This window comes from Salarias fasciatus, chromosome 6 (assembly GCF_902148845.1).
Source record: "Salarias fasciatus chromosome 6, fSalaFa1.1, whole genome shotgun sequence".
NCBI classification, from domain to species: Eukaryota; Metazoa; Chordata; class Actinopteri; order Blenniiformes; family Blenniidae; genus Salarias; species Salarias fasciatus.
Window position 1 is genome coordinate 20892175 of NC_043750.1, and position 25293 is coordinate 20917467.

General features: G+C 42.1%; 2 protein-coding genes across 3 annotated transcripts in view; both read right to left on the reverse strand.

The window, feature by feature from the left end:
* The window catches only part of fam13a (family with sequence similarity 13 member A), a 51360-nt gene extending 47869 nt beyond the window's left edge, over positions 1-3491 (reverse strand). The window contains exon 1 of one of the 2 annotated variants that reach the window (XM_030093285.1): positions 3347-3491. In XM_030093285.1, coding sequence (XP_029949145.1) covers positions 3347-3373 — 27 coding nt within the window. In that variant the 5' untranslated portion in view covers positions 3374-3491. The remainder of the gene's footprint in view (positions 1-3346) is intronic. The other variant, XM_030093286.1, reaches the window with a different exon arrangement.
* Positions 3492-4287: 796 nt separating this feature from the next.
* On the reverse strand, positions 4288-23363 carry LOC115389774 (ovochymase-2). The gene is made up of 25 exons (XM_030093351.1): positions 23234-23363; positions 20982-21112; positions 19850-19943; positions 18964-19104; positions 18644-18741; positions 17938-18064; positions 17294-17518; positions 16702-16917; positions 13823-13963; positions 12323-12568; positions 12017-12202; positions 10879-10988; positions 10569-10669; positions 9821-10098; positions 9432-9595; positions 9161-9344; positions 8846-9064; positions 7893-8027; positions 7525-7746; positions 7235-7417; positions 7015-7127; positions 6842-6936; positions 5864-6153; positions 4990-5150; positions 4288-4485 (listed from the first exon to the last, which is right to left on the reverse strand). Exons 1-25 carry the CDS (start codon positions 23361-23363, stop codon positions 4288-4290), a joined length of 4188 nt encoding a protein of 1395 aa, XP_029949211.1.
* Between the last annotated feature and the right edge of the window lie 1930 nt (positions 23364-25293).

A 25293-nucleotide genomic window follows, 5' to 3' on the forward strand; every position in this document is an offset into this window, starting at 1 on the left:
TTTCTTTGAATATGGAAGAAACAAACCCAAATAATATATTTTATAAACCAATGTTTTTGCTATTTTAATTCCTGATGAATAGCTAATACATTCATTTTGAAGTGGAAAAAAGAACAAATCTTTAACAGAAAAGGTGCTGAAAGAAGTGGCATATTCACATTCAGTCATGGAAGTGCTTTGATAGCCCAGCTCAGGACAATGTGCCCATAAACCATCTGTGTTCGTCACCTGATAACTCAGCAAAACAAACACAGGCCACACGTCCCCCATCTCCTCATCCTCATCAGTGCAGCTCTCTGAGAGGAAACACTGAGTGCACACACTCCCTGCACAGAGGGCTGGATGAGGCGTCGCTACACACACCAGGTCAATACCCATTCACCTGGCTCACTGAACTGCAGGCTGATGCATTTCCTTAAGACACGGCGTGAAGACGACCTGCCCCTCTGTGCAACACCAACTCGGAGTTTGACTACTGTTGCCATAGTTACGACGACACCATGTGACATGGTCATTCCTCTGAGTTCAGCACTTCATTGGGAAAATAAAACTCCTTGGATCTTATTTGTCCACAGTGTGTTTGCAGTTCCAGGGAGGAAATGTGCGAAGGAAAAGTGCCAATGAGTTTATTCTCCTGGTGAACAGTTGTTCAGAGAGAATCAGCTGATTAAACCCACCACACAGATGGTTCTACGAGGCTAAGGAGACGAGATCTTCACCGTGGCAGATGCTCTGACTTTGTTAATACAGCACAACTTCACACTTTGGATCGCTGAAGTGTTTTTTCAGGCTGAGTATGTATGTGTTAATGCTGTTAAGTCGACCACACCTTCCTGATGAATGTGAGATAGAAAATGAATGCACTAGAATTTTTAGTCAATGCTTAGAGTTTGGAGGGCTGCATGGGTGCCAGCATTTAATAGGCTAAACTAGTAGTTATATACTGTACCATAAAAGAGATGAGGAGATTCTCAGCACAATAAAGCTTGAATAGACGGGAATGATACGAGTCAAAATTGCACATGCAGGTAGTGAGACAGAAGAAATGCTGAGAGTGTTTCTGTTTCAAATGGTATAATTCAACTTATCAATTGTGTTTTTTTTTGGGTTGAAAAAAATATCACTTGCACCGTTTAAATAGAATATTTCCTAGTTGTGCAATGATAGTCAAAATGATTGCAGTTTAGATTATGTACCAATAGTTAAACCTTTCAGATTGACCTCCTATAGGACTACTGCTGCAGGTGTTAAAGAGCTAAGCTGGTCTGAGCTACTACTCAATGTGATATGCTGAGCAGATGTCCACTAAATCTGTCTGTACTACGGTATACACAGACACACACACACACACACACACACACACACTCACACACTCACTGAAACATGCAAAAAGAAAATACAATGAAAAGTACACTCATGGATGAATGGATGGTTCCATGATCAAAGCAATGCATTAAAAAAAAAGAACATTTTAAAGAGATCTGAAGAGTCCACTATCTAGAACGAATAAAAATCATAAAATGATTTAAAGAATTAGGAGCAAAGTTGGAGGTGAATATTGGATGATGAGGACTCTGATGCACGATTCTGAATGTCACTCAGGCCCAAGAACACTTGGAGAAATGGTTGTCTGTGAATAAAGTTTTCCAACAATCCAGAAATGCACAACAAATCATGCTGCTGTCTTCTTTGAGACGGTGCTCATTTATGTTGAACAGAGGCCAAATGAAAAAGTTCTCCATAGTTAGACGAACTGAAAATTGTCCTCGGGATTTCTCTTCTATATACTGACAAGTATATTGAACAAATGTCTCAAGAAAGGCCTTCATTATAAAGCAAGACTGTGTTTTACTACTGTCGGACTTGATTACAGCAGCATAGCTCCATCGTGGATCAGTCCATGTGTTGAATTGAGGTTATTTCAGTTCACACTGTTCACTAATAAATATATTTGCTTGCTTCATTTGATAAAACTACGACATTTGTCTCCCAAAGCTCGAACTAATGGTGTTTTCCAGCCTGATGTTACAAGAGTCGAAGCAACACAATAATACAGAAGGATGGAAATGAGAGGGATGCACTGTGGTAAAGTGGTTTGACCTATTGGCTCACACCAAGACCCCAATCTTGCATACTGGTCATGTGAAGAGCTACATGGTCCATGTGAACTAAAGCAGGGAATAGGAAGTGAAAGGAAAGGAAAGATGTGGTGCTCAGAGCTGCCTGCTGATTCATCCGATGATCCTTCTTCCTCCCCCATCTTTTAAATGGTTCCTGACAGTGAAACCATAAAGATCTGAGTGAAAGAGCACCGAGTGTGTTAAACTATGGCAGAAACCTGTGGAACACATTTAATAAACACATTTAAAGTGAATGAGCATGTCAGTTTTAAGAAGTTATTCTGCAATAACCATAAAACGACCATGTTGTAATTGGCACTTCATAAATAAAGCTGAATTGAATTGAATTGAAAAACTTTTCTACCCTGAACCTATGCTGGTTCATGAAGGAAACAGCAAGTCCAAGCATGCTCCTCCCTCCTCCCCTCCTCCCAGGATCTCAGCCTCTCTCTCTATGTGGGTGGTCAATGAAGGAGCAGAAAGCACAACAGGCGCCACATGCAACAGCTGCCCTGCACCAAGAGACTACAGACAAGGAGGCTTCACAACACGTGGATCTAAAAGAGGTTCAAGGTTTGTAAAGACAGGCATGTTGGGGAAAGTTAGTAAACTGAGCTCATCCAGACTTTGGAAAATATGACAGAAAACCAGAAACTTCCAGTTTGTTGCAGCCTGTTTCGCTCTTGCACTGTTAAAGGATGACATATTAATTTTTTTTTGTTGGGTCCAGAAACTGCTGTCTGTATGACTTTAAGGAAAGTATGGACAATTTTTCCCATAGACAGCCGAAACCAAATACCTGACCCAAGTTAGTGACTTAAAGGAAAAGTCATGTTTTTAAATTGTGAACTGAAGTAAACCATGAACCCTGTGCTCATATTCGGCTGGATCAAAGATCCTTCAACCCTCAGAAGTTCAAGAATTATTCTGTTTTCCATTCAAAGGTTATTCTAAAGTAAGGTACATATTCTTACCTAGTAAAGTGAAATGTATGCTTTTACTAAACCAAGTTTACTATGACGTAAAGTCAATCCCTTGAAGGGAAAGCATGTTTTCCCTAAGTTTACCTTAAAGTAAACTAAAGTTAGTAGTCAAAGTAGTAGATCCACCAGAAAACATCCAACCACACAGAGCAGTATGAAGACTGATCCAGAGACACATTCCTCAGGCCTTAATCACAGGGAGAATGTGCTGTCTTTAAAAAACCAACTCAGACTTGTACTCACACAGATGGTCATAGCTCCAGCCCCCATTCTCCCACTGAAGAAAGGCCTGTAGAAGAGGGGAAAACTGCTCCCTCCTCCTCCTCCTGCTGTCCTCAGTCTGCTCCAGGACTTTCCCCTCTGCTGGGAAACTTTTCAGCCTCAAACAGCTCCATTCAGATACTCCACACACTCCACAGAGACTCCAGGTAAAGGGAAGGGAATGACAGGCCTGCCACTTCTACCGGCAAACACTGAGCACAGATTAGAGCTCGTCTTTTTCTTTTCCTCCTCTCTCCTCCTCTCTCCTCCTCCTCCTCTTCCTCCTCCCAGCCTGAAATCTGAGCACAGCTCTCCCATTGGACAAACAGATGGCCACGTGACAGAGGGCTTAACCCCCCCCCCCCCCCCCCCCCAAACTTTAAATGTGTCCTGCAGGATTTCATCTGTCTTGTCTGCAAGTGGAGCTGGGGAAGAGAATTAAACCTTCATTAAAATCTTGTGCTAAAAAGCTTTGAATTGATCAACAGGCCCTCCATACACCGAGACATAGAGACAGATAGGTAACCACGTACACTCATTATACACAACTACAGGTAATTTTGTGGCACCAAACATTTCACACAGACACACACAGTAAATATGCCAAAGCAAATCAAAAGATGCAAATGGAAAAAAACTAAAACAAAAAACAGAGCTGAAAACAATTAAACAAATTTACATTTTTATTTAATTAAAATGTTTGAGACAATATTTCATGTTAGTACATAGGTCAATAAAAGGTAATATTAAATATATCACAAATAATATTTAAATACTGTTTCATTGTGGCAGTAGCTTAACAGCGCTTTAAGATGATTCATTTGATAAATTCTTCAAAGTCCAAGTAAAAAGCTGAGAAAAAGCAAATGTAGCAGCCTGAAACCAGAAGAGAAATGTAGCTACTTTATTTCATGACATCCGCTTCAGATCGCTTCGCCATGCTCATAAATAAACTTCTTCATGTTGTGATCAATCCAGTCACTAAAGGCAGAGGCCCGTGTGAACACAGATGGTTTCTTGTCTTGGATACATCCCTGAGGTCCGAAGCTGACAATGCCATGAACCTCCCAGGCCCCGGAAGCTCCGCTCGCCCTGCAGGCGAAGGGACCCCCGGAGTCACCCTGAGAGAGAGAGCAGGTCGAGGAAATCAGCAAAGTGTTGCTCATGATGCATGGAAGGACACACGACTGTGGCAGCTGCTATAAATCTTTTCTGTGCCCCAGAATTTCTAAAGGTCAGTCTCTGTGCTGCGTTTCATGATGCTCTTCCGAGGTGTTAAACTTTTACTGGTCTCTCTTGCACCGCTGCATTTTTTTAACGACCGTACATACTCTCCCTACAGGGCCACTCATTATCTTACTCACTCAATTATTTTTCTTAATTAAATGAACTTGAACTCACTTGGTCAAACAAACAATGTTCCAATGTTCTTCTGTCCATTATCTAAAGTGGACGGCAGCCATTTTCAATCAAGGCTGAATGACCATAAACAAAGCGTGCTACATAAAAGATGACCCACTCATTAGAATTCAGCTCTCTTACGTAACACGCTTGAAGTGAATTTCAAACACCAAACACCATCCCATATGAACACATTCCGGCGTGTCTCTCCAGTTAGTTTTTACCTGGCAGGCTGACTTCAGCTCATCGGGGGATTCAAATCCAGCGCAGATCATGGAGGGCCTGAGGGTGTCCCACCAGTACGCAGGCTTGCTGCAGGTGTCGAAGTCAATGACTGGAAGTGCCGCCTGATTCAGCTTCTCAGACACTACGGGAAACAGGTTACCTGAGAAAGAAAGCGAGTTCTTGTTAGAGAAAATCTATTGGCATGACCACATTTATAGGTATGAATAGTCCTTCAGGTCATTTATTTCTTTACAATCCAGCGTGCTTGACAATAGACGCTTAAATCCAATTTAGTGCATCCTCGGACTGTATGAGATCAATAAGCCTCAGATACTAATCACTCTGATAGAGAGTATGGAGGTGGAGAGGTGCTGTTTGGCTTTGCTGCAGGAAAGAAAAATGGGCCTGGCGAAGGGAACAAGAGAAGCAATTCACACATATTTATTGAATGAACTGAGTGCCTCTTTCCTTGAACATGCTCAGGCCTGTGAGCTTCACAGCCCACAGGCTACATGTGACCTTCTGTCTGCTCCTGACCGCCCCATGATTGATCCTTGAGAAATGACAGACGACGAGAAAACGAATGTACAAGAGACATGTGTTGTAACTGCTTTGCTTTTATCTTGAGTGTGGTAGATTTATTTATCCAGAGGTTCAACTGTCCACATTAATTAAAGATTTTTAATGTGGCCCCCTCCTGAAAATGATTTGCCTACCCCTGAGCATGCAGATACCTGGACACACACATCAAGATGCCACACCATACCCAGATTTAGTTAAAGGGACAGCATTTGTCTGCATTTCGAATTTGTCAAATCTGAGCGGGTGGCGAGCTCACGTTGGCATAAAACGAAAAAGCTTAACTACTTCTACCTTTCTCGTCTCCCCAGCCGGTGACGAAGCACGGCGTGCCTGCAGGCATGATCGCCTCAGGTTTGGGCAGGCAGATGGGACTGATCTCCCTCGTCATGTTGACACGCTCGGCCAGATGCACCAGGGCAATGTCATTGGTGATGTCGCTGTTGTCCTGCTCATAGATAAAGCCCTCATGTTTGATGATGCCGTCCACCTTGATGCATTTCTCCGCAGAGGGGACGTCCATGGAGGAGTTCATGTGGTGCTTTCCCAGGCACATGCGCCAGAAGGAGGGGTTATTCAGTGGGCTGGAGGGAGAAATTAATGGATATATTTCAATTTGTTTAATGCAGGACATCACTCAGGACCAAAAAACTGTACATGCTGCAATGGAATGTTCTCAAATGTGCAGTAGCAGAGAGGAACAGAAGGGGGCAGCAGAAACAAAGTCATCATTGTTCAAGTTTCAATTAAATTCAATTCAGTTCAATTCAATTCAGTTAAATTCAGTTAAATTCAATTCAGTTCTTCAAAAAGTTGCCAATTAGGTTGAATTTCCTTCAAGAAGGTGCAAACAGGAAGTTTGAACATTTTTACAAGAAGCAGCAGGGCAAAAAAAAAATAATAATAAGAGAAACAGGTAAACAATGTGCAAAGCTGTAATGGAAGAATTTAAATCAAAAAGTGGGGTTGATAATTCTCTATTATCAGCAGGGATCTGCGCACCTGAACAACAAATTGATTTCAGAAGAATCTATTAACACAGAGCGTGATACAAAATTGACCTTTGTGCCAGTAGATTGGCAATTAGAGAATAGCAACTAATAGAATAGATTTCACTCCCTCTCAAACACTAGTTTAGCCCTTCATGACAGTGAAAGCAGTGACTCTTAACTTTCTTCTGTTTAAGGCTTCTCCTCCACAGCTCCATTAAAATGACCTTTCACTTTGCCACATTAGAGAATCTACTGAATACAAGGTAATATAATATCTTACAACATGAAGCAGTGAGCTGCAGTCAGGATCCATTCCTCATGAATCAAAGAGCCTCCACAGCCGTGCATGTACGGTATGGGAGAAAATGGTGATGCCTGGAGAGCAAAAATAGATAGATGTTCACTAAATTGAAGCTATGGGGCGACACACAGAAAAACAAGAGGGAATTGTACCTGCATGGAGACCTGCCAGGGCCAGGAGTGGGGAATAGCCTCTTGCCCGTTAACCACCCTTGCGATGCTCATATTGGGTGTCACTGCTGGGATGCCACAGTCCTCTGGCCAGCCTGGGAGGTAAAAATGTGGAGTTATGTGAAATGTTAATTCGTGCGTCGATATTTAGGACAAGTTATATTGACTTTAATCAAAACTAGACCATCATATAAACACTCACTGATAGTGATGTTGTCCCATGGGTTAGGAGCAGGAGGGGCTAGAGTTGGAGGAAGGCCACCATCAGTCGTCCAGTAACCACGGAAACCTTTCTGGTGATTGGCCCCATTGCTAAGGAAGCGGATGACGACTACAGTGCTGTTGGTGGAGAAGGAGGGAGGAGGTGCAAAGCCGCAGAATCGACCTGCAGGAACAACAAATTGAAAATGAACACATAACTGGGAAATTAGATCGCAAGATAAACCAGAAAGTCAAAGTGGATTTGTCCAAATGTGTAGAACAGTCACGAACCTTGTGAGGTCAAGTTGCCTCCTGCGAAGATCTCAACGTAATCCACACAACTCCCTGCCACGTTTACGGCTTGCACTTCAAAGTGGGTGAAGACTACGTTGATCGTTTTTGAGGCGGGCACACTGATACGCCACGTGCACACGGCCTGGGACGGGTAGTCGTGAGGCCAGTTTGGAGAAGTAAATTCACCCACCTCACTGTTAAATATTCCTCCACAGGGAGCTGTGGTGTGTAAAGAAGAGATGGAAGGAAAAGAGAGATGAGAAATACAAAGCAAAGCATGGTTAACCATAAAAAAAAGTAAAATTAAAAACCCTAGAATTACAAAGTCTCAGCATGATCTTGGCCTGTTTTTTTTCCCGTCTTACTCTCTGAGGGGTCTATTGCTTTCCAAGTAGCAGTGAAGCCTGTATCCGTCACTCTGTCGTTGGAGGAGAAGCTCATATGAAGCGTGTTTCCATCACTCACGATGTCATTGGGAGCGACGTGACTGCAGAAGACGCCTGAGGGAAGATGGAAGTGTTAGCCAAAATCTGTCCTGAGAGCTCGTACACAACAGCATAAATCTGTCAACACCTCTCCTGCTGACTTATGGCTTCTTTCTGTCCTATTTTTATATAGTATGCATGTATTACACAGCCTGATATGTATGTGGCATTTAAGGCTGAAACACAGCTGCAAGCTCAAAGCTGTCCTCCTGAGAGTGTTTTATAGGACCATTTACTGCTTAATAAAAAAGGGAAACGCGCCTGTCTCAGTGAGATGCAGGCTTACAAGAGAATGAGATGACTACACACTGATAAAAATGGAAATCTTTTTATCACTTGGAGGGAAATTGTGCATGCATTTTTAAAAAAAATATCCTGTAGGTATAGAGGATTTGACAAGCTAGCTAATGTCAAATTTTAAATATTTAATTCTGCTCTACTTTATTGTTTTGGGTTGTTTTTTTTTTGTTTGTTTTTTTTGCCCTAATTTGATTGGAGCGCTTTTTATTTTTGCTTTTTTTATTTTTACCCTTTACAAACCAAATTTAAGAATTTCTTCTGAACATATAACTTCATAAATTTGGTGTCATTTTAGTTTTAAAGTTTCTCAACTCTGAGGATTAACCATGAATCATGATGTCAAAATTGTTACTGAAGCTGTAATTATTAGTCTTCTCATTGTGCTGTGTTGCTGCACATGATGACCGAGTGGAATAAATGCGCTGAGATTTGTGAAGCAGGGGGATAAATAGTGGTGCATGACAAAGTAGTCACAAGCAATAATGCTAATTCACTGTCGCCGAGGAGAAGATAAAGGAGAGATATTCAGATACCTAGACTTGATGTTGTGTCTGAGATGGTGACTTTGTCATTTATGCAGTTCAGACTCTCCTCCAGGGAGAAATTGCTGAAGCGTAGGTGTATCAGTTTGCCTTCGGGCACCCGGATGTTCCACTGGCACTGGGCGTTGTTGTCGTAGAAGCCGGGGAAATGCATGGAAGACACGTTGCCGGATGTGCCAGTCAGTTCAAGTGGCCCTCCACAGCCAGAGGCTACACAGGGAGAACAGAAGGTCAACTGCTGAAAGACATTCTGACATGTTCAGTTTGCAAAGTCAGTCGGTCATCTCAGATGGCTCGGATCCATACTGTGCTCGTAGTAGAGCTCTCTGCGGATGACATTCTCAATCCAGTCGATGTAGGCAGAGGTGCGGGTGAACACAGACGGCTTCTTATTCATGATGCATCCCACAGGACCAAAGCTGGTGATGCCATGGACTTCCCATGGACTCCCAGGAGCTTCCTGACAAACCAGTGGACCGCCCGAATCCCCCTGTCAAAGTCACAGATCACAATTAAAGCTTGGGTTTAAAAAACAAAACAAAACAAAAACAAAAAACAGCTGAGTTCTCCTTTTTACCTGGCAAACAGACTTGAGCTCGTCGGGCAGAGTATAACCACAGCAGATCATGGAGGGTTTGACCTGGAACCACCAGTAATCCATCCTCTTGCAGGTGTCATACGGCACAACAGGCAGAGCGACCTGGTTAAGGGCCTCTGAAGGTTTTGGATTCTGTGAATCACCTGATAAACACAAAGAAGAAAAGTGCATGTCAGTTTGACACAGAAAGCATTTTGGTGTTCAGTCCAGCAGATGGCATGCAAACTGTGCAACAACTATAAGGTGTTGCATTTTACCTTCTTCTATATTTTTCAATAGACTTTAAAATGTCACTGATTTTGGTGGTCAACCAGCAAAAATATGCAAATGTATACTGATACAGGTTGATAATAAGCATGAAGCGGTACCAGTCTCGTCTCCCCAGCCAGTAGCGTAGCATTTCTTGCCCCCAGCCAGGACTTCCTCCTCGGGTGGAAGGCAGGCATATGAAACCTCGTCAGTGGGCGTGACCTCTCTTTCCAGTCTGATCAGGGCAATGTCGTACTCCACCGTGGGCATCGTGGGATACTGGAAGCCTTCGTGGCGATAGATGCCGGTTATCTTGAAGCAGTCTTGGGTCGGCTCTGTGTAGGTCAGGTTGTGTTTGCCGAGGCACATCTGCCAGCGCTGCAGCTCATCAGCATATCTGCAGAAGGTATAATCACAACCAATCAGTGATAAATACTTTATAGCGCACAACAGACGCAGAGCGTGCACGTCACTGTCTTTGCATCAGGTAAACTGACAGGTTTAAGGAGCTGCGTTCCTTTGCCCCGCAGTAATTATGTTTTATGTATATATTTCATATATTGTTCATCGGCTCTAAAAAGCATCTCTCTTTAAAAGGCTCTGGAGACCATTAGCTGAGGAATCGAGGCATCTCCAGCACAACGCTGCTCCTCCACTGAATCAGCCTGAGGTAAAAGCACATTCACCGATTACTGAGATGACATAAATGGGCTTCCCACAAACTTGAGGAAACTTTGCTGAAAAAGCTCCATTCAAAACATGAATAACAAGTCCCCTATACCTTAAAATAAAGCCATTTTTACAGTGCTGAGCATTTTTCCTGAGAGGGTTTATATTCTATAGATACTTATTGAACGTTCACTTTACCTTATGAAGCAGTGAGCAGCTGTAAGCACCCAGTTCTTGTGAATGAGAGTACCGCCACAGGTATGGGAGTATCTGGGGTTTTCTTGACTGGATGGCCAGACCTGAAGCAACAAAAACACAGAAAACACATCAGCACTCTAACCATAAAATAAAGTATCATATCAGCTCAGCTTAAAAAAATCAATATAACACAATTCTGCTAACAGACACAAGTATCATAGCGGATATTACTCCTCAGTATGACCAGGAAGCTGCAAATATGAATGTAAATTGGATTATTTTTGTAAATAATCTCCATTTAGGTTCCCACCTGCATGGACACCTGCCAGGGCCAGGAGTGTGGTGTGGCTTCCTCTCCATTCACAATTCGTGACATGACATGAGGGGGGATGGCTGGCTTCCCACAAGCGGTGGGCCACTCTGAAACAGATTTGTTTGTGCGTGAATAAAGCCAGAATATACAGTACATATCTGCTGCCAACAGATAAGCCCCTGCGTCGCAGCAAACCGACTTTGGCACATTGATTCCTATGTTTTGAATTAAATTTCCAGTCGCAGCAGGCCGACACCCCTGGCTACAGTGAGCCACTGCGTCCCCCACTGTTTTTAGTTCTCATTAATCCGTGCGACTGTAGAAGCTCTTCAGGGTATCTTTATCCAAGCAGACCACCACATTTCTCATGCCTTTCTCAGGGACAGGCCTCATGATGTCCCAGCAACACAGGATATCATTTTTTCTTAATCCCAAGAGTTTGTAATGAATCATCATTCTTACTCCGTCCCTGACTCTCTTCCCTCTCACCACCCTGACACACAGGCCTGGGCCGAAAAAAAAAAAAAAAAAACCATCTTAAAGCAGCCGAGTCCATCTATAAAACTCTATTTCAGCAACTGGCTTGGAACCTGGGCCACCTGGGGCTCATTTTCAAATGAAGAATGAAAATCAGATAACAACCAGGAAGAAAGAGAAGCGAAACACGGGGTCACCACACACTGGGCCCTGAGCACGTAAAGCAAGGATGAGGATGAAAACAGGCCTGAATCAGATGGTTATAGGTGAGGCGCCCATGCAGCATCACAAGGGTGGAAACACGTGGCCCACGGCCCGACTCCAGCACGCACAGAGATGCAATCTGGCCTCCAAGAGATTATTTTGTTACACTATTCATTTTAGTGCTATAAAAACACAATATCTTTATCTTACTTTATCTTTATGCCTTTATGAATATGAGTTGCTTTTAACCGAATGATATTTCGTTAATATGAAGCATGAAAATGAAACATACAGCTTGACATTTCTGATGCAATCCAGAAGATAGCGTAAATGAATAACTACTCAACAAGACTTAGTGGACTAGTGTGACAGCAATTTTGTGTCTTATTTGATTTTTTATCTGTTACTAAGCTGTGTGTTCAGGTGTGACGGTCGCCAGGCGGGGATACCATACCAATGGGGATGTCGTCCCAGGGGTTTGGCTGAGCGGGCGGCTCGGTGGGAGCAGGCAGACTGGGGTCTGTTGTCCAATAAGCTCTGAAGCCTTTGGCCTCAGTAAACAAGTCTGAATGGAAACGAATCATCAGCCTGTTGCCCTTCGTCTGGATGGCACCCGGAAGACTTGTTCCACAAAATGCACCTATTGAAAGAGAGAATATTTTTGTTTTTTAATTAGTTGCTGAATAATCATTGAGTGATCAGGACATTAACATGGACTATATCTAATAATAATAAACACATTCTATTAAAATATGCTTACCATGTGTGCTCATCAGCCCATTTGTCAAATTGTTGATATCATAAATCATGATGTTATCATAGCATTTGGATGTCAGCAAGTCTTTGCCTTCAAGGTCGAAATGGGTGAACGTAAGTGTGATTTTTTTGCCAAAAGGCACAGCAATGTTCCACATGCACTCGGTGTTGGCCTTGTAATTCATTGGCCAGTTCTGGGACTTGATAACCCCAGTTTCCTCTTTCGATGAGAAACCACAACCCTGGATTTCTGAAAACAGAAGTAGAAATGACAAGAGGTGACCGAGATGCAGGGTCGAGATTTGATAAATGCAAACAAGTCATTTTTTGCTGTGTGATAAGAGAGTCCTGATAAGAAAGAAGGCAATCTTATCATGAAGAGGGACGAGAAAACGCGATGTGCTAGAATAACTTACGCACCATTTTGTGTTGATACGGTGTGAGAAGGGGGTAATGAGACGTATAAATTATGTTTTCAAATGTGAACAATATTGAAACCTCTCAAATACTTTTCCCCTGATATTTCCATGTAGGTCTCATTTACCAAAAAAAAATAAATAAATAAAAAAATTGAGTGGAGAAGTTCTTATATATCTCCACAGCTCATTTAAACGTGAGGATAGTTCACCAGCTGCTACACCCACGCGAGCAAAGATAAGATGGAGCAGCCGATGGAGTAAACAGTCATAAAACAAAGACCTTTGTGTTGTAAATCTGGGAAAGCAAGCCTTGGAAGACTATCAGGTGGATATATAACCTGACTGAGGTGAAAGTGAGTTACTGGATGAAATTGTTGTGATCTCAATGAAAAAATGCTTATTAGGAGATGTTGTGAGGAAAACAGAGATATAAGTAGTCAAAATAAGAAAGATTGCCATCAGAAGTGGGGTGATAGTATCACAATGTCAGCTCATTGTTACCTTACAATTATATAGAATCTTTTTTTTTTTTAATTTAGATTATAACGCAGTTATATTTTACACTAATCAACGAGACTGAATCTAAGGCTATTTCAGTAGTGTGAACACTGCAGAACCAAGGTTATACATGTAAAATAATAATAACGAATTACAAAATATGAAAAATAATTACAAAGCTTTGTCAACCAGCTTTATCTAGAAATTTTAAATCAATTGCTCAAATAAATATTATTTTCAATAAACTGTGTGAAGTAAAACGTACACAACATAAACACTGCATTTGCATTTCCTCTCTCTACTTTTCTCACTACATGTGAAATTTCTTGTCCTTTTTTGGCCAGATAATCATGATTTAAAAACAAAACAAAAAAGATGAGAAAGTTGTTCCTTTTTGTGTTCACATTGCACCTGCAACAACTTTTCAGATTTTTTTTTCTCTCTGAAAGTGTGACCAAGAAGTGTGATGACTTGTGGCTCGTCTTAATGAGGCGCTGATCCTCTACACCAACATGTGAATCGGGGTGTGAGTGTGTTCCTGTGTGCTTGTGCGCTGAAACAAGTTGGTGTGTGTCAGCCCTCAGTACCTGCGATATCCTCAGGATACACAGCTTCCCACCTGGCAGAGAATCCTCGGTCCGTGAGGCGACTGTCGGACTGGAAGGTCAGAGATATGGTTTCACTGGCACTGACCACCACGGGTGGAAGTATGTAGCCACAGTGTGTTCCTGAAAATCAAGGATAAAGATGAACAGAAACAAAAAAAAAAAAAAAGGAAGAAAGCAAATGTGAAAAAGTGCTTCAAATATTTCAAATAAACTGACATTATGAGGTTAAAGCAACACATTATTGACAGAATCAAAGACCCATAAAAGAGTGAAGATCTCAACCTGTAGCGAGCCAGAGTGGGGGCAAGGGGGCGGTCGCTCCAGGGCCCACAAGGTCATAGGGCCCCGTTTCTTTTGATGTGTTCACATTTACTCGTAAATAAATGATTATAATAAAATGTGCAGTGTGTGCAAGAAGGTATATGCATATGATTGTGGGCTCCAATTTGCCAATTCTTACATTACGACTGTCCATGAATGCATCAGAGCTGTAAGCCAGCGCTGATTGGCTGTGCGGCATGAACGAGATTTTTCTGTTGCACTTGATCTGAACTCTTTGGAGGGAAGTTAAACAGTATGCTAAACACTATGCTAGCCGCTAGCGGTATTACCCAAAACCTAACATCGGAGCCACTGGTGAGTCAGTGAAACCTTCAAAAATATTATCTTTGTCAGAATGCTGTGGTCTTAAACACCTGCCTATTTGAATGTGCCTTGTGTTGCTCTCAACTATAAGAGACCCCAGAGTCTTTTATTTCCTCTAATATACTGTACGCAAATTCCAAAAGATATGGATAGCTGTCTATATCTATCTGAATAGATTGTGTAATTTTAGACCAGCTGTGTTCATTTTATATTTAAGCTGTATCAAAGATGGTACAGATTTAGCCCGTGAGTTTCTATTAGAGCTTTCAGCACCATGGACAGCGGACGCTCTGAGATTGACAGCTGTATGGCTGCATTTGGGTGTGTTTGTGTGTGTGTGTGTGTGTGTGTGTGTGTGTGTGTGTGTGTGTGTGTGTGTGTGTGTGTGTGTGTGTGTGTGTGTGTGTGTGTGTGTGTGTGCGCGCTTGTGTGTTCTCGTATTTCTATCCTTGTTGGGGCCAAATGTCCCCACATGGATAGCAAAACATGGAACGACGTGTCTTGTGGGGACCTTTTTCCGGTCCTAAGTAGGAGAAACAGTGTTTTCTTGACCATGTTGTTGTTACTGAAAAAAGTAAAAGTGCAAAAACATTTCTTTAGGGTTAGGCTTTGTTGTGGTGTGGGTTAGGGTTAGGGTAAGGGTCAGGGTTAGGGGCTAGACATGAATGGGAGTCAATTGAAGGTCCCCACAAGGATAGAAATACGAGACTGTATGTGTGTGTGTGTGTGTGTGTGTGTGTGTGTGTGTGTGTGTGTGTGTGTGTGTGTGCTTGTGTGCGTGCGTGCGTACGTGTATTTGTTCTTCAGAACAAGTTTGTGAACAGGTTGTGACTTTATTCTGCTTTCTGAAGCATATAGGTTTGCTTGGCTCAATAAGAGTGAGCATTAGTGTGTTGTTTGATGGTAGCATGAGGTATTGTTTGAATGGTAAAATTACTATCATAAGGGCCCGTAGAGAATGCTCCGCCCCCTCTGTGCTAAGACCCATGCTCCGCCTCTGATCTCAACCGTCTCTCCAAATTTAAATGTTGAACATATCAATGGACAAAAACAATACAGACAACTTGCACCCAAAGCACATATCAATTATAAACACCAAACATTCACTTTTAAGTCTCAGTGAATTGGAATCAAAGGTTCCATCACTGTATCAATAGTTCCCCATCACTGCAAACTGAAAGCCGTTATTTCAGAGTTTCTTATTTTAAGCATAATACTCTGAAAACATATTTCCAAAAGCTTATTCAATCTGCAGTTCAATTCTTTTGTCACGTCTGGGAATGAATGAATTTTGGAACACAACAGTTTGTATGTGTGCCTGTTTGATGCTTTACGTCATTTTTTTGGATTCTTTGATTCTATAGACATATTCTAATAGAATCTTTTTACTCAGTGCAGAGACCCAATGTGAAGTAAATTAGCTGATTACACTTTTCAGTTCTGCATACATTTACACATTAATGAGAGTATGTTCAAAGTAATATCAGATAAGTAGAGTTCACTGTGACTGAAACACTGAGCAGCACTCACAGACCGACTGAAACGTATCAGTACTGAGCAATAACTTAGGTGTTTTATAGTAATTTTGGTGGTGGCTTTAACAGTATAAGGGGAGGAGCTGTGCTCCAGTCTAGTTGTTTTTGTTTTGTCTCAAGCGTCCGGTACCTTTTACCTCGTGGTAAAGTTGGGAATAGGGAAAGCCCAGAGTGTGTGTTGTCTTTTGCAGTGACACTGGAATTTCTTTACAGTCAATTGATATAAATGTCTGTGAGTGCAAGAGTGTACAAAATAAACATTCATGGTGCAATACATTACACCTCTACCAGTTTTCAGCCACCTCTTTTCTCCACTTTTCTGTGATCTTTACACAAAAACACCTCCAGCTAATAAGACCCAGCACTAAATGCTCTCATCACCTATCTGTGGGTGTTTTCACAGGGTGTGTGTGTCTGCACCTCATTGCTTTAGTCCTTGAGAACTCAGCAATAGATAAAGCTGTATCAGCCCTACCGCAGTCACTGAAGTGAATAATGAGAGGTAATTTATAGTTTGCTGGGCTCTTTGCAAAGAAGATTCTAATCAACAGTTTTACAGCAGTGTGTTGGGGGGGGGGGGAACTATTGAGCTGTACTGTACTAACTGAGCTGTTATGGCCGCTCATGGAGCAAAAAACACAAGCCACATTTTTGAATAAAAGCAATAAAACATCTTACCCAAATTGCTGTATTTATCAGATATGATCAGTTTGTCCTCCTCACACTGTCCAGTTTCCCCTGTGATGGCCAGATCTGTGATCTCCAGTTTAACCAGGAATCCTTTGGCCACAGAGATCTCCCAGGAGGTCCTCAAATGAGCAGGGTATGCATTTGGGTAGCCCACGGAGTGGACGACACCTTTACGCCCCTCAATGATGATCGGACCACCGCTCCCTGAATAATAAAAGAAAGAGCTCAACTATCAGTTTCTATCATGCAAACAGCTTTTAGAAGACAAGATATTAGATCGAAAATAGGCTTCCTGGGTGTCATTCAGCCATTTAATGAGGTCTGATGAGAACAAGCTAAGTCTGATACCAAGCTGCCCCATGAACACATCAATTATGCAGCACCTTAATTGGCCACTAGAGGAAATGGTTCTGACTGCCAGAAGCTTTAATACAGCGATGAATAGATTTCAGTCTCAGGGGGGCTTTCCCTATTATCACTCAGAGTGACTTGCATTCCTCCATATTTGTTTGCCATCGCCTAATTTGCACTGAGTTCAGAGATTCTCCTTAGTAGACCGAGGACTGAAGAGCGTACTTACCAGATGTTGTGGTAGGTGCAGATGTTTGCGTTGTAGGTCTGGGAGTTGTTGTGCGTGTGGTTGTAGTGGTGGGTTTGGGTGTGGTGGTCAGAGGTGGGAGGCTAGACTTTGTGTAAGTTGCACTGAATCCTTTAGAAGTCAAAGTGTTGTCAGATTTGAAGCGGACGACCATGGTGTTTCTGCTGGACTCCACGGTCTGCGGCGGAGTGACGCCGCAAAATTTACCTGTGATGAATAATAAGTCAGAGACGAACGTCCACAGAGCTCAGCACATAAACAACAACAACATTCCCAACTGTCAGTTTTCACACTGACAAACCATCTGTGCTCCTTTAACAATGAAATCTGCACAGGCAAAACTGAAAGTCATTAAATTCAAAATCACACCAGAAGCTCTGTTCATTGTACAGCTTTTAAAAATTTTAATTGAAGTCATCTTTAATTCATAGACCCACCAAGTTCATAATGCTAATGTTGAGCAAAGCCCGCTGTCTTTTCTGGAGTTTCAACATGCTTTTGCCTTTTAGCCACATATCCAGAGTAAAGGTCTGTTCTCACGATTATCTTTATCTGCTGCAAGTCAATGCAGTGACATACCCCCACCACTCTATTCCTGGAGCTTCACTGTGATAAGTCCTGCTTACCTACTAAAGAGGAGCCGGCCGTGTGGCCGTCATAGATCTGTATGAAGTCTCCGCAGACCTCAGGGACCAGGTCAAAGGAGGTAAATGTCAGTCGGACCCTCTCGCCTTCAGGCACTGTGATTTTCCACTGATCCGACAAACACACACACACACACACACACACACACACACACACACACACACACACACACACACACACACACACACACACCAACATGTATGGTGAGCAGTGAAATCCTTGCTAATAAATGTCACTTTAAAACTGATTTTACGCAACATAAGCGGTATCTGCCACTATTTCTGCATCTCTGATCACGTTTTCTCACTTCCTCTCCCATGGCTGCATCCTGAGCTCCCCTTTGCTGTATTATAACTCATGAATTATTCTATCACTGAGTTTCGCCACTGTTTGGACAGCCGGTGATCCATCAAGCTAAAGCTCAGCCAGATGAAATCTCCACGACAGGCAAATAATACCATGTGACCCCATCTTCCTTCCAGTGTGCAAACCCTCACGTCCAAATTGAGTCTGGCTTAACGGAAAATTTAATCGCTGATTAAGAGTACGAATGCTCTAAAACAATGGTGTTGAAATCCAATGAGTTCACAATGAGCAGAAACTCCGAACTCAGTACAATAGAACATTATGAGGATGTGTCTACTGCCTCATCAGCCGTGCTGCATTGTGAGTTTCTTGCGGTCGTACCTGATACAGCACTCCATTCAGGTAGTTCTGCTCTGGGAAACCGGGAGTCATTAGGGTCCCCTGATCACCTTGGAGAAAGCCGCCGGCTCCAGCTATTGCTGTCAGGAGAGATGAAGGGCGCTTCAGGTCCACTGACACTTCAAGGATATCCGTAACACACCCCTCCACCTGCCTATCCCCTTTCCATTTTCCCTCCACCTTCCGTTTCCCCCAGCGTTCGCTTTTTAGGTCAATCACATACGGTAAGACAGAAATCTAACATCACGTCAGAGTCCGGGCAGCTTTTCCTGACTGAAATGGATTTCCTGACATAATCTTACCTGCTGCGCGCTCTGGAGAAACCGCTTTAAAATGAGCCTTGAATCCTTGGTCTGTTTTTCTGTCATTGGTGTCGAAGAAGATTGTGAGGTGGTTTGTCAGTGACACCACCGGGTTCGGTTTGGTGTAGCCACAGTATTTACCTACAGATATGAACAGATGATGTTGAATTAGCTGACAGAAATTTCAGAGCACGATTATGACGATATTTAGAATAAAATCATCACTGATTCACAGACAAAATTAAATTATTTGCCGCAAAATACTAAAGATCACAATGTCACCATAAATAAAACAGTAAGAAAAAATATCTTGAATGTATCATTTTTGTCCGTTTGCAATTTTAATATATGCAACAAAACAAAACACATCTGGACAGGCAAAGTCGTAGGTACAACGGGCAGAGTATGGGCCGTTTTTCATCCTCAGACACATTAATCAAGTGACAAACTGAAAGTTAAATATGAGGCCTGTTATTCCATTGTTGCATGTTCAATGTTTAGTTTTTCATATTGGAGAGATAGAAAATAATTTACATACAAGATATTACATTTTATACTCAGGTCACTTTTTAAAATAACACTTCATTTGCTATAAAGTAGGTAGTTTTCACCACTCAGCAGAAACAAGAACATAACATGCTGGTGAACCAGAGATGCAGATTTAAACTGCCGTCAGAGCAGAGTGTGTTTTATGGCAGAGCTGTGTACAGAGGATCAGCGGCACCGTGTGACAGCTCACTATCAGACTCCGCTCATGGACGGATGAACGCTCTCAGCCTCGAACAGCCAGATATGCATCTCTCTCTGAAATGGAGAGGCTTCTCCACTTCTTACAGTTGATTTCTTTTTTTTCTACCGCCGGTTGGAACTAATGTGAGATATTCACCGATGATTCCCAGAGAGTCTCGCAGCGTGACGAAGTCTGCACTGCAGACCTCGGTGTCTTCCAGAGCAAACTCCTCAAACCACAGATGGATCACCTGCAACAGAGGCACGCTGAGATGTTTCATCTTTCCTTCTTAGATGTGAAAAGTCGATAAGAGAGACGGGGCTGCTGACAGTCTGCAGCAGCGACTGCTGTGTGTGAGATGCGCCGATGTGCGATGGTACCTCCGCCACGGCTTTGAGAGTGTTTATGTGTGGGAATACAGAGGAAAAACAGAGGAGAGAAAAGCTGCCAGTATGTCAGACATGCGGGAAAGCAGTCATGCTGCCAGAGAAAGAAGGATCAAGGATTTAGTTTTGTCCTGTGGGTCTGGAGAGGAGAGCTGAGGAGAATGGAGACAAGGCAGCCATCTGTCTGCAGCCCTGCCACTGCATTCTTTCCAGCTGTCCTCCACTGCTTGGCCTCACATAAGACAGTTTTCATAACTCCACTCATTAGACAACAGGCGCAGTAAAACTCTGCATGAAATACAGACATGAGTGATTGTTTTGATCTACAATGTCAATAAGACAAGATGAACTGCTTTATAGAGAAAAACTTTATACTATCATAGTCGTCAACATTATAATCAATACTGTAATAAACCTTCTGCCTTTGTTCATTTTCATGCCTTTTTTTTATCAGTGGAACAGATGAAGTTTGAGCCTTCTTGACAGTGGTTCATTGCCCTTTTTCCCCTGGAGTGCCATCAGAATGCCTTTAAAAAACAGCTACTGTCCACATCTGATCTGTGACTTGACAAAACATTACAGTGAAGTGACTAAAACAAAAAAGTGAGCATTTTCCCAGGTCCGCGGAAGCTTCTGTGATTGTGTGTTATTATAGATTTCCTTATGCATGTCTATTTTAGATAAACTCAAAGGAGGCAAAGGCTGGGGTCAACCCTGTAATCTCGAGAGGCCCACTTGCAGAGTCCCAGACCCCAGTTTGGGAACCACCAACTGACAACATTACAGTCTTTCCACAAAATCTACATCATTCACAATCTTTTCTATTGTATTGTATTGTATTGTATTGTATTGTATTGTGTTGTATTCTATTCTAGAAGTGACATTTCAGGAAGGTCATTCACCTTGTCAGGGTCCACAGTGATATCCCACGTGCAACTTTTGCCGTTGTCGTAGCTGTTGGGGTAGTTCCAGCTGGAGAAGGTGCCTGACTCCCCAGACATGTCCCGAGGACCCCCGCAGCCCGAGACGAGCTCTGGAGATGAAGGACAAAGGCTTACAAGGAACATCTATGAACAGCACTCGAGGTGTTTAAGCCACGATTGCAAATAAAAAGCATTTAGTCACATGAGAAAATAATCTCTTTTAAATTTAGCTTCAGGAAGCATCTGGCCTGTTTGTTCTTGGGATCTGAAAGTGAGAACAAACTGCAGAAAACACTGGACAAACATACAGCTGCAGATATGTCCTATAGAGGTGAGCCCATGTTTATTTAAAGCTGCTAATAAATCACACTTGTTACTTTACAGAGCAGCATCTTTCATGCTGCTGTCAGCCGAACGGAGTTAGCTCAGCATTAATGAGGCGAGCCTCTTCCAGTAAGCAGGAGTTTAATGAAATCAAAACTAACAGGCTGAAGCGACTGCTAATGCTACCATTTGGACTGATAAACACGACAATCCAAGTTACTTCAATTACTTTTAAGGCAAAAAGAAACATTTTTAGACTTATTGCTGATGCTCAAAAACACTTAAGAAAAGTATTTGTATCCATGTAGTGAATTTAATGTGGATCTGTGGATTCACAATACAATAACATGACTGAAGACAAAACTATCATGTTGATCTGTGACTCCACCAATTATGGCAGTCCTCTGATTTTTATCACTTTGGTTATGGCAGTTCAGCGCATTTACAATTTAAATGATGAAACATGTTATGATAGCTGCAGTGGTTTTATTGTTTTTATTATTTTATTGTAACAGGAGCAGATTTAGTTACATCACATAAGTATTTATGGCAATGCCAAACTGGATAGCTTTTTCAATTATAGAGAAAAAATGATGAATGGAGACATAGTGTTTTGCAAAAACTGTGAGTTTACAGTTGGAGTAAACATTTTTTTAATTGCTGATGTAGGTGAGCCCATTTTTTTCTCTTGTAGTGACTGTTTACAGTCTGTTCACTCTGATATGGCTTGAAATTCAGAGAACTACTGATAACATCCCCTTTTAATTCCTCTTTTCACATGAACAAGGCGGCTGGGCTGCCTCATGGAGCATTTCATTCCTATTTCAATCTGAATATGTGTTTTTTTTCTGTTCAACACTGGAACAAATGCATTTTCTAAATCTGAAATTAAATTGGATCCAGATAAAGGAAGGAGTGTTGTTATGCATCATGGGAAACACTTCAGAAAAGTTGATGGAACATTCATTACTGGTATAAAGTTACTGGCACAGGACAAAAAAAAAAAAATCTGAAAAATGCAGAAAAAACCTTCACCAAGTGTTGTTAAACAAGTTAAAGTCTCAAAAAACATATTTGTATAACTTCTAACCTCAATCAGCTATTCATTATTACTCTTTTGTAACAACATGCTTGTCCGTCATACATTTTCTGTTCTCATATCTGCTGATGTGAAAGAAAAAACATCTTCTGGATGTTAAAGTCAGACTTCCAGCTGTCTACACTATCATTATCAGCAATCACAGGCTGTGTGTGTACTTTGAGCTAAATGCTGAAGTCAGCCTGTCTGTATCGATAATGCTGACATATTGAAGGTTAATATTCACCGTGTACATCAGCATATTAAAAATGTCGCTTTTTTTCCTATAAGGTAATTTCAGGTTTGACATCCTCTGTGGGATGTTTGCACAGTTTTTTTTTCTGTCACTTTAAGGGAAAATGTGCTGCAATTACTTCCACTAGAAGTGGTAGAATAACTAAAACTGTGATGCCCTTGAGTTCTCCTCTATTTGCTGAGGGAAAACAAAGCTCAGATACAACAATTGTACCTGATTTATGTCAACGTAAAAAAAGAATTTACAAGCAAGTAATTCTATAATTCAACTGCGCAATGACTATATCTCAGTCTTTCAATATCTGGAAATAAGTTAACATATTGATGCATTTTCTTACTGCTGCAGCTTCTTTTACACTCCTGACACCTCAGTGGAACTCTGTGTGCTTCATTTACACCTCCACTGATTTCATACATTCAAGAAAGGCTCTAAGATTTCTTAGACGCACAGTGTGACTTAAAGCAGGTTACTTTAAATGTATTTTAACCTTTATAGCCAATATAACACCAGTTTTATATTACACTAATCTCAAACAACATTAAAGCAGTGCATCTTTTCAGCAGGGGTCCTCACCTTCCCGATGAGTTGAAGAGTCATCTTTGTCTGTGAAGTAGACGGCTATGAGGCCGATGCAGGCACCGGTCATCAACACAAAGACGGTTATTAAACATATCTCCAGGGTGCTCAGACCACCGGACTTCATACGACTCGCCATCTCTCTGCTCTCTGTTCTCCTCACACTGGAGGTGAAACTACGCCTCTGCCAGCGGTTCAGCGATTTATTACCAAGCCAAGGAGAATCATATCTAAACTTTGACACCACAGGTGAACCTTGAGCTCGCTCTGATGTTGTATTGCAGCAAGACAATCAGAGGTGAATGTGATTTGGTCGTAAATGTTGCCTAATCAGCATTAAGTGACCGCTCATATCTTTCAAGAGACTGTAAATGGATACAAGCCAATCCTCTGATCAGTGGTTCAATCTGCTGTTTAATGTTGTTTAATCTACTGAGGTAAAGCAGTCACTAATCCAGTTATGTCACTTGGAGTTGAGTTCAATGAGCAGTGTGAAAATAATGTAGAATAGAGCAAACCCCAGGATGATCAAACACTAAATAAAACAGTTGTTTGTCTAATTTTTGGGATCTTAAAAAAAAAAAAAACCCCTGAAATAGTTAAAAAAAAAAGTTATTTCTTATAATGGGGACTGCAGTCAAAGTTTAAATTCCCATGGTAGAAAAAGTGTTGAATGTCAGAGATATATTCAAATCACTGGAATTCACCAAATTTGTAGCATTCATCTGTGATGAAAATGAGTGGCTGTACAATTTAGATTTATAATAACAATAGTGATAATGCATTGTTTTATAATCCTATAATATGTTCTTGTGCTGGACCGTCCAACGGACTATACTCAACATTGTCCTAGGCTTTACTTCTTATTGTCTCATGCTAGCTGTTGCCAAAGCTGTCCGTCCCTGGGAGTGGGATCCCTCCATACTGTGGTTCTCCCCAAGATTTATTCTTTTCCCACTGGGTTTTTGGAGTTTTTTCTTGCTGGATGTGAGGGTCTAAGGCGGTGGTTGCTTCGTTTTGTCTCATTACTGTGAATTTGACATATTAACATTATGCTTATTCACTGTTTTTATTTTTACCAACCAATGTAACATCTTGAAGCCCTCTGAGGCAACTGTTGTTGTGATACTGGGCTATACAAAAATAAATTGATTGAAATTGATTGATAATGTTTTCAGGACACTTATAGTCACTTTACAAACGCACTATTCATTCACTCCATGCTCAGTGGTGGTAATGTAGCCACAGCTGCCCTGGGGAAGACTGACAGAAGCGAGGCTGCCAATCTGCACCATCGGCCCCTCCAGCCACCACCAACCGCTCACTCTCATACTGCATTCAGCCAGGATTCCTCGTGTTCCCTCACGGTGTCCCATGCAGGTATCAGGCTCTTCCAGGTACGGGTGGGGCCCTGGCCCCTCGGCCTGGGGGCTCTGGGCCCTGTCCGTCTTGGTCTGATGGTTTGTGCTGGGGCCTGGGGCCCAGTGGTTCTTCTCCACCCGTCTCTGGGCTGGTTAACTGGGGTCCCCTTGGGTCCTCTTGGGTCCAACGTCGTGGTGGGCGCATGAGCAGCGCAGTCTGGAACTGCTTGCCCCGTTCTCCAGGGGGTGTTGTTGTTGTTGTTGTTGTTGTTGTTGTTGTTGTTGTTGTTGTTGTTGTTGTTGTTATTGTTGTTGTATGTTCTCCGCCACTGCTCATCAAAATGTCAAACATATTAACTTCTGTACCTTTCGTGAATTTGCATGTTTTTCCGTTGCATGCATGCTTTCTTTTTTGTGAGATATTCCAGCTTCCTCCTAACATCCAAATACTTGGACATCTGCAGCTGTGTCTCTCTGCGTTATCCTTGTGATAAGTTGTTGGTTGGTCTCAGGTGCGTAGGTCCTAGGTGGTTAAACAAGTCCTTTTTTTTTCAAAGAGGAAAAAGAGGATTTGCTGCTTCTACAGCGCTGCAGGCAGCGCAGCTTGTCACAGGCCGTGCTGTAACCAAAGCACTGAAGTTAGAGGTGATGTGTGTCTCGAGACGGATCTTTGCATTGAATCTAACAAACACATTT

Bases quoted from the DNA above. Each gene is read 5' to 3' on its own strand.
- LOC115389774 (XM_030093351.1), bottom strand. From the start codon at position 23,363: ATGAAGTCCGGTGGTCTGAGCACCCTGGAGATATGTTTAATAACCGTC. The intron at 10,989-12,016 runs GTATGGTATCCC...AATCTGTTTCAG, and splicing joins CTGGGACGACATCCCCATTG to AGTGGCCCACCGCTTGTGGG. The intron at 7,747-7,892 runs GTAAGACGGGAA...TACACACCACAG, and splicing joins AGCAATAGACCCCTCAGAGA to CTCCCTGTGGAGGAATATTT.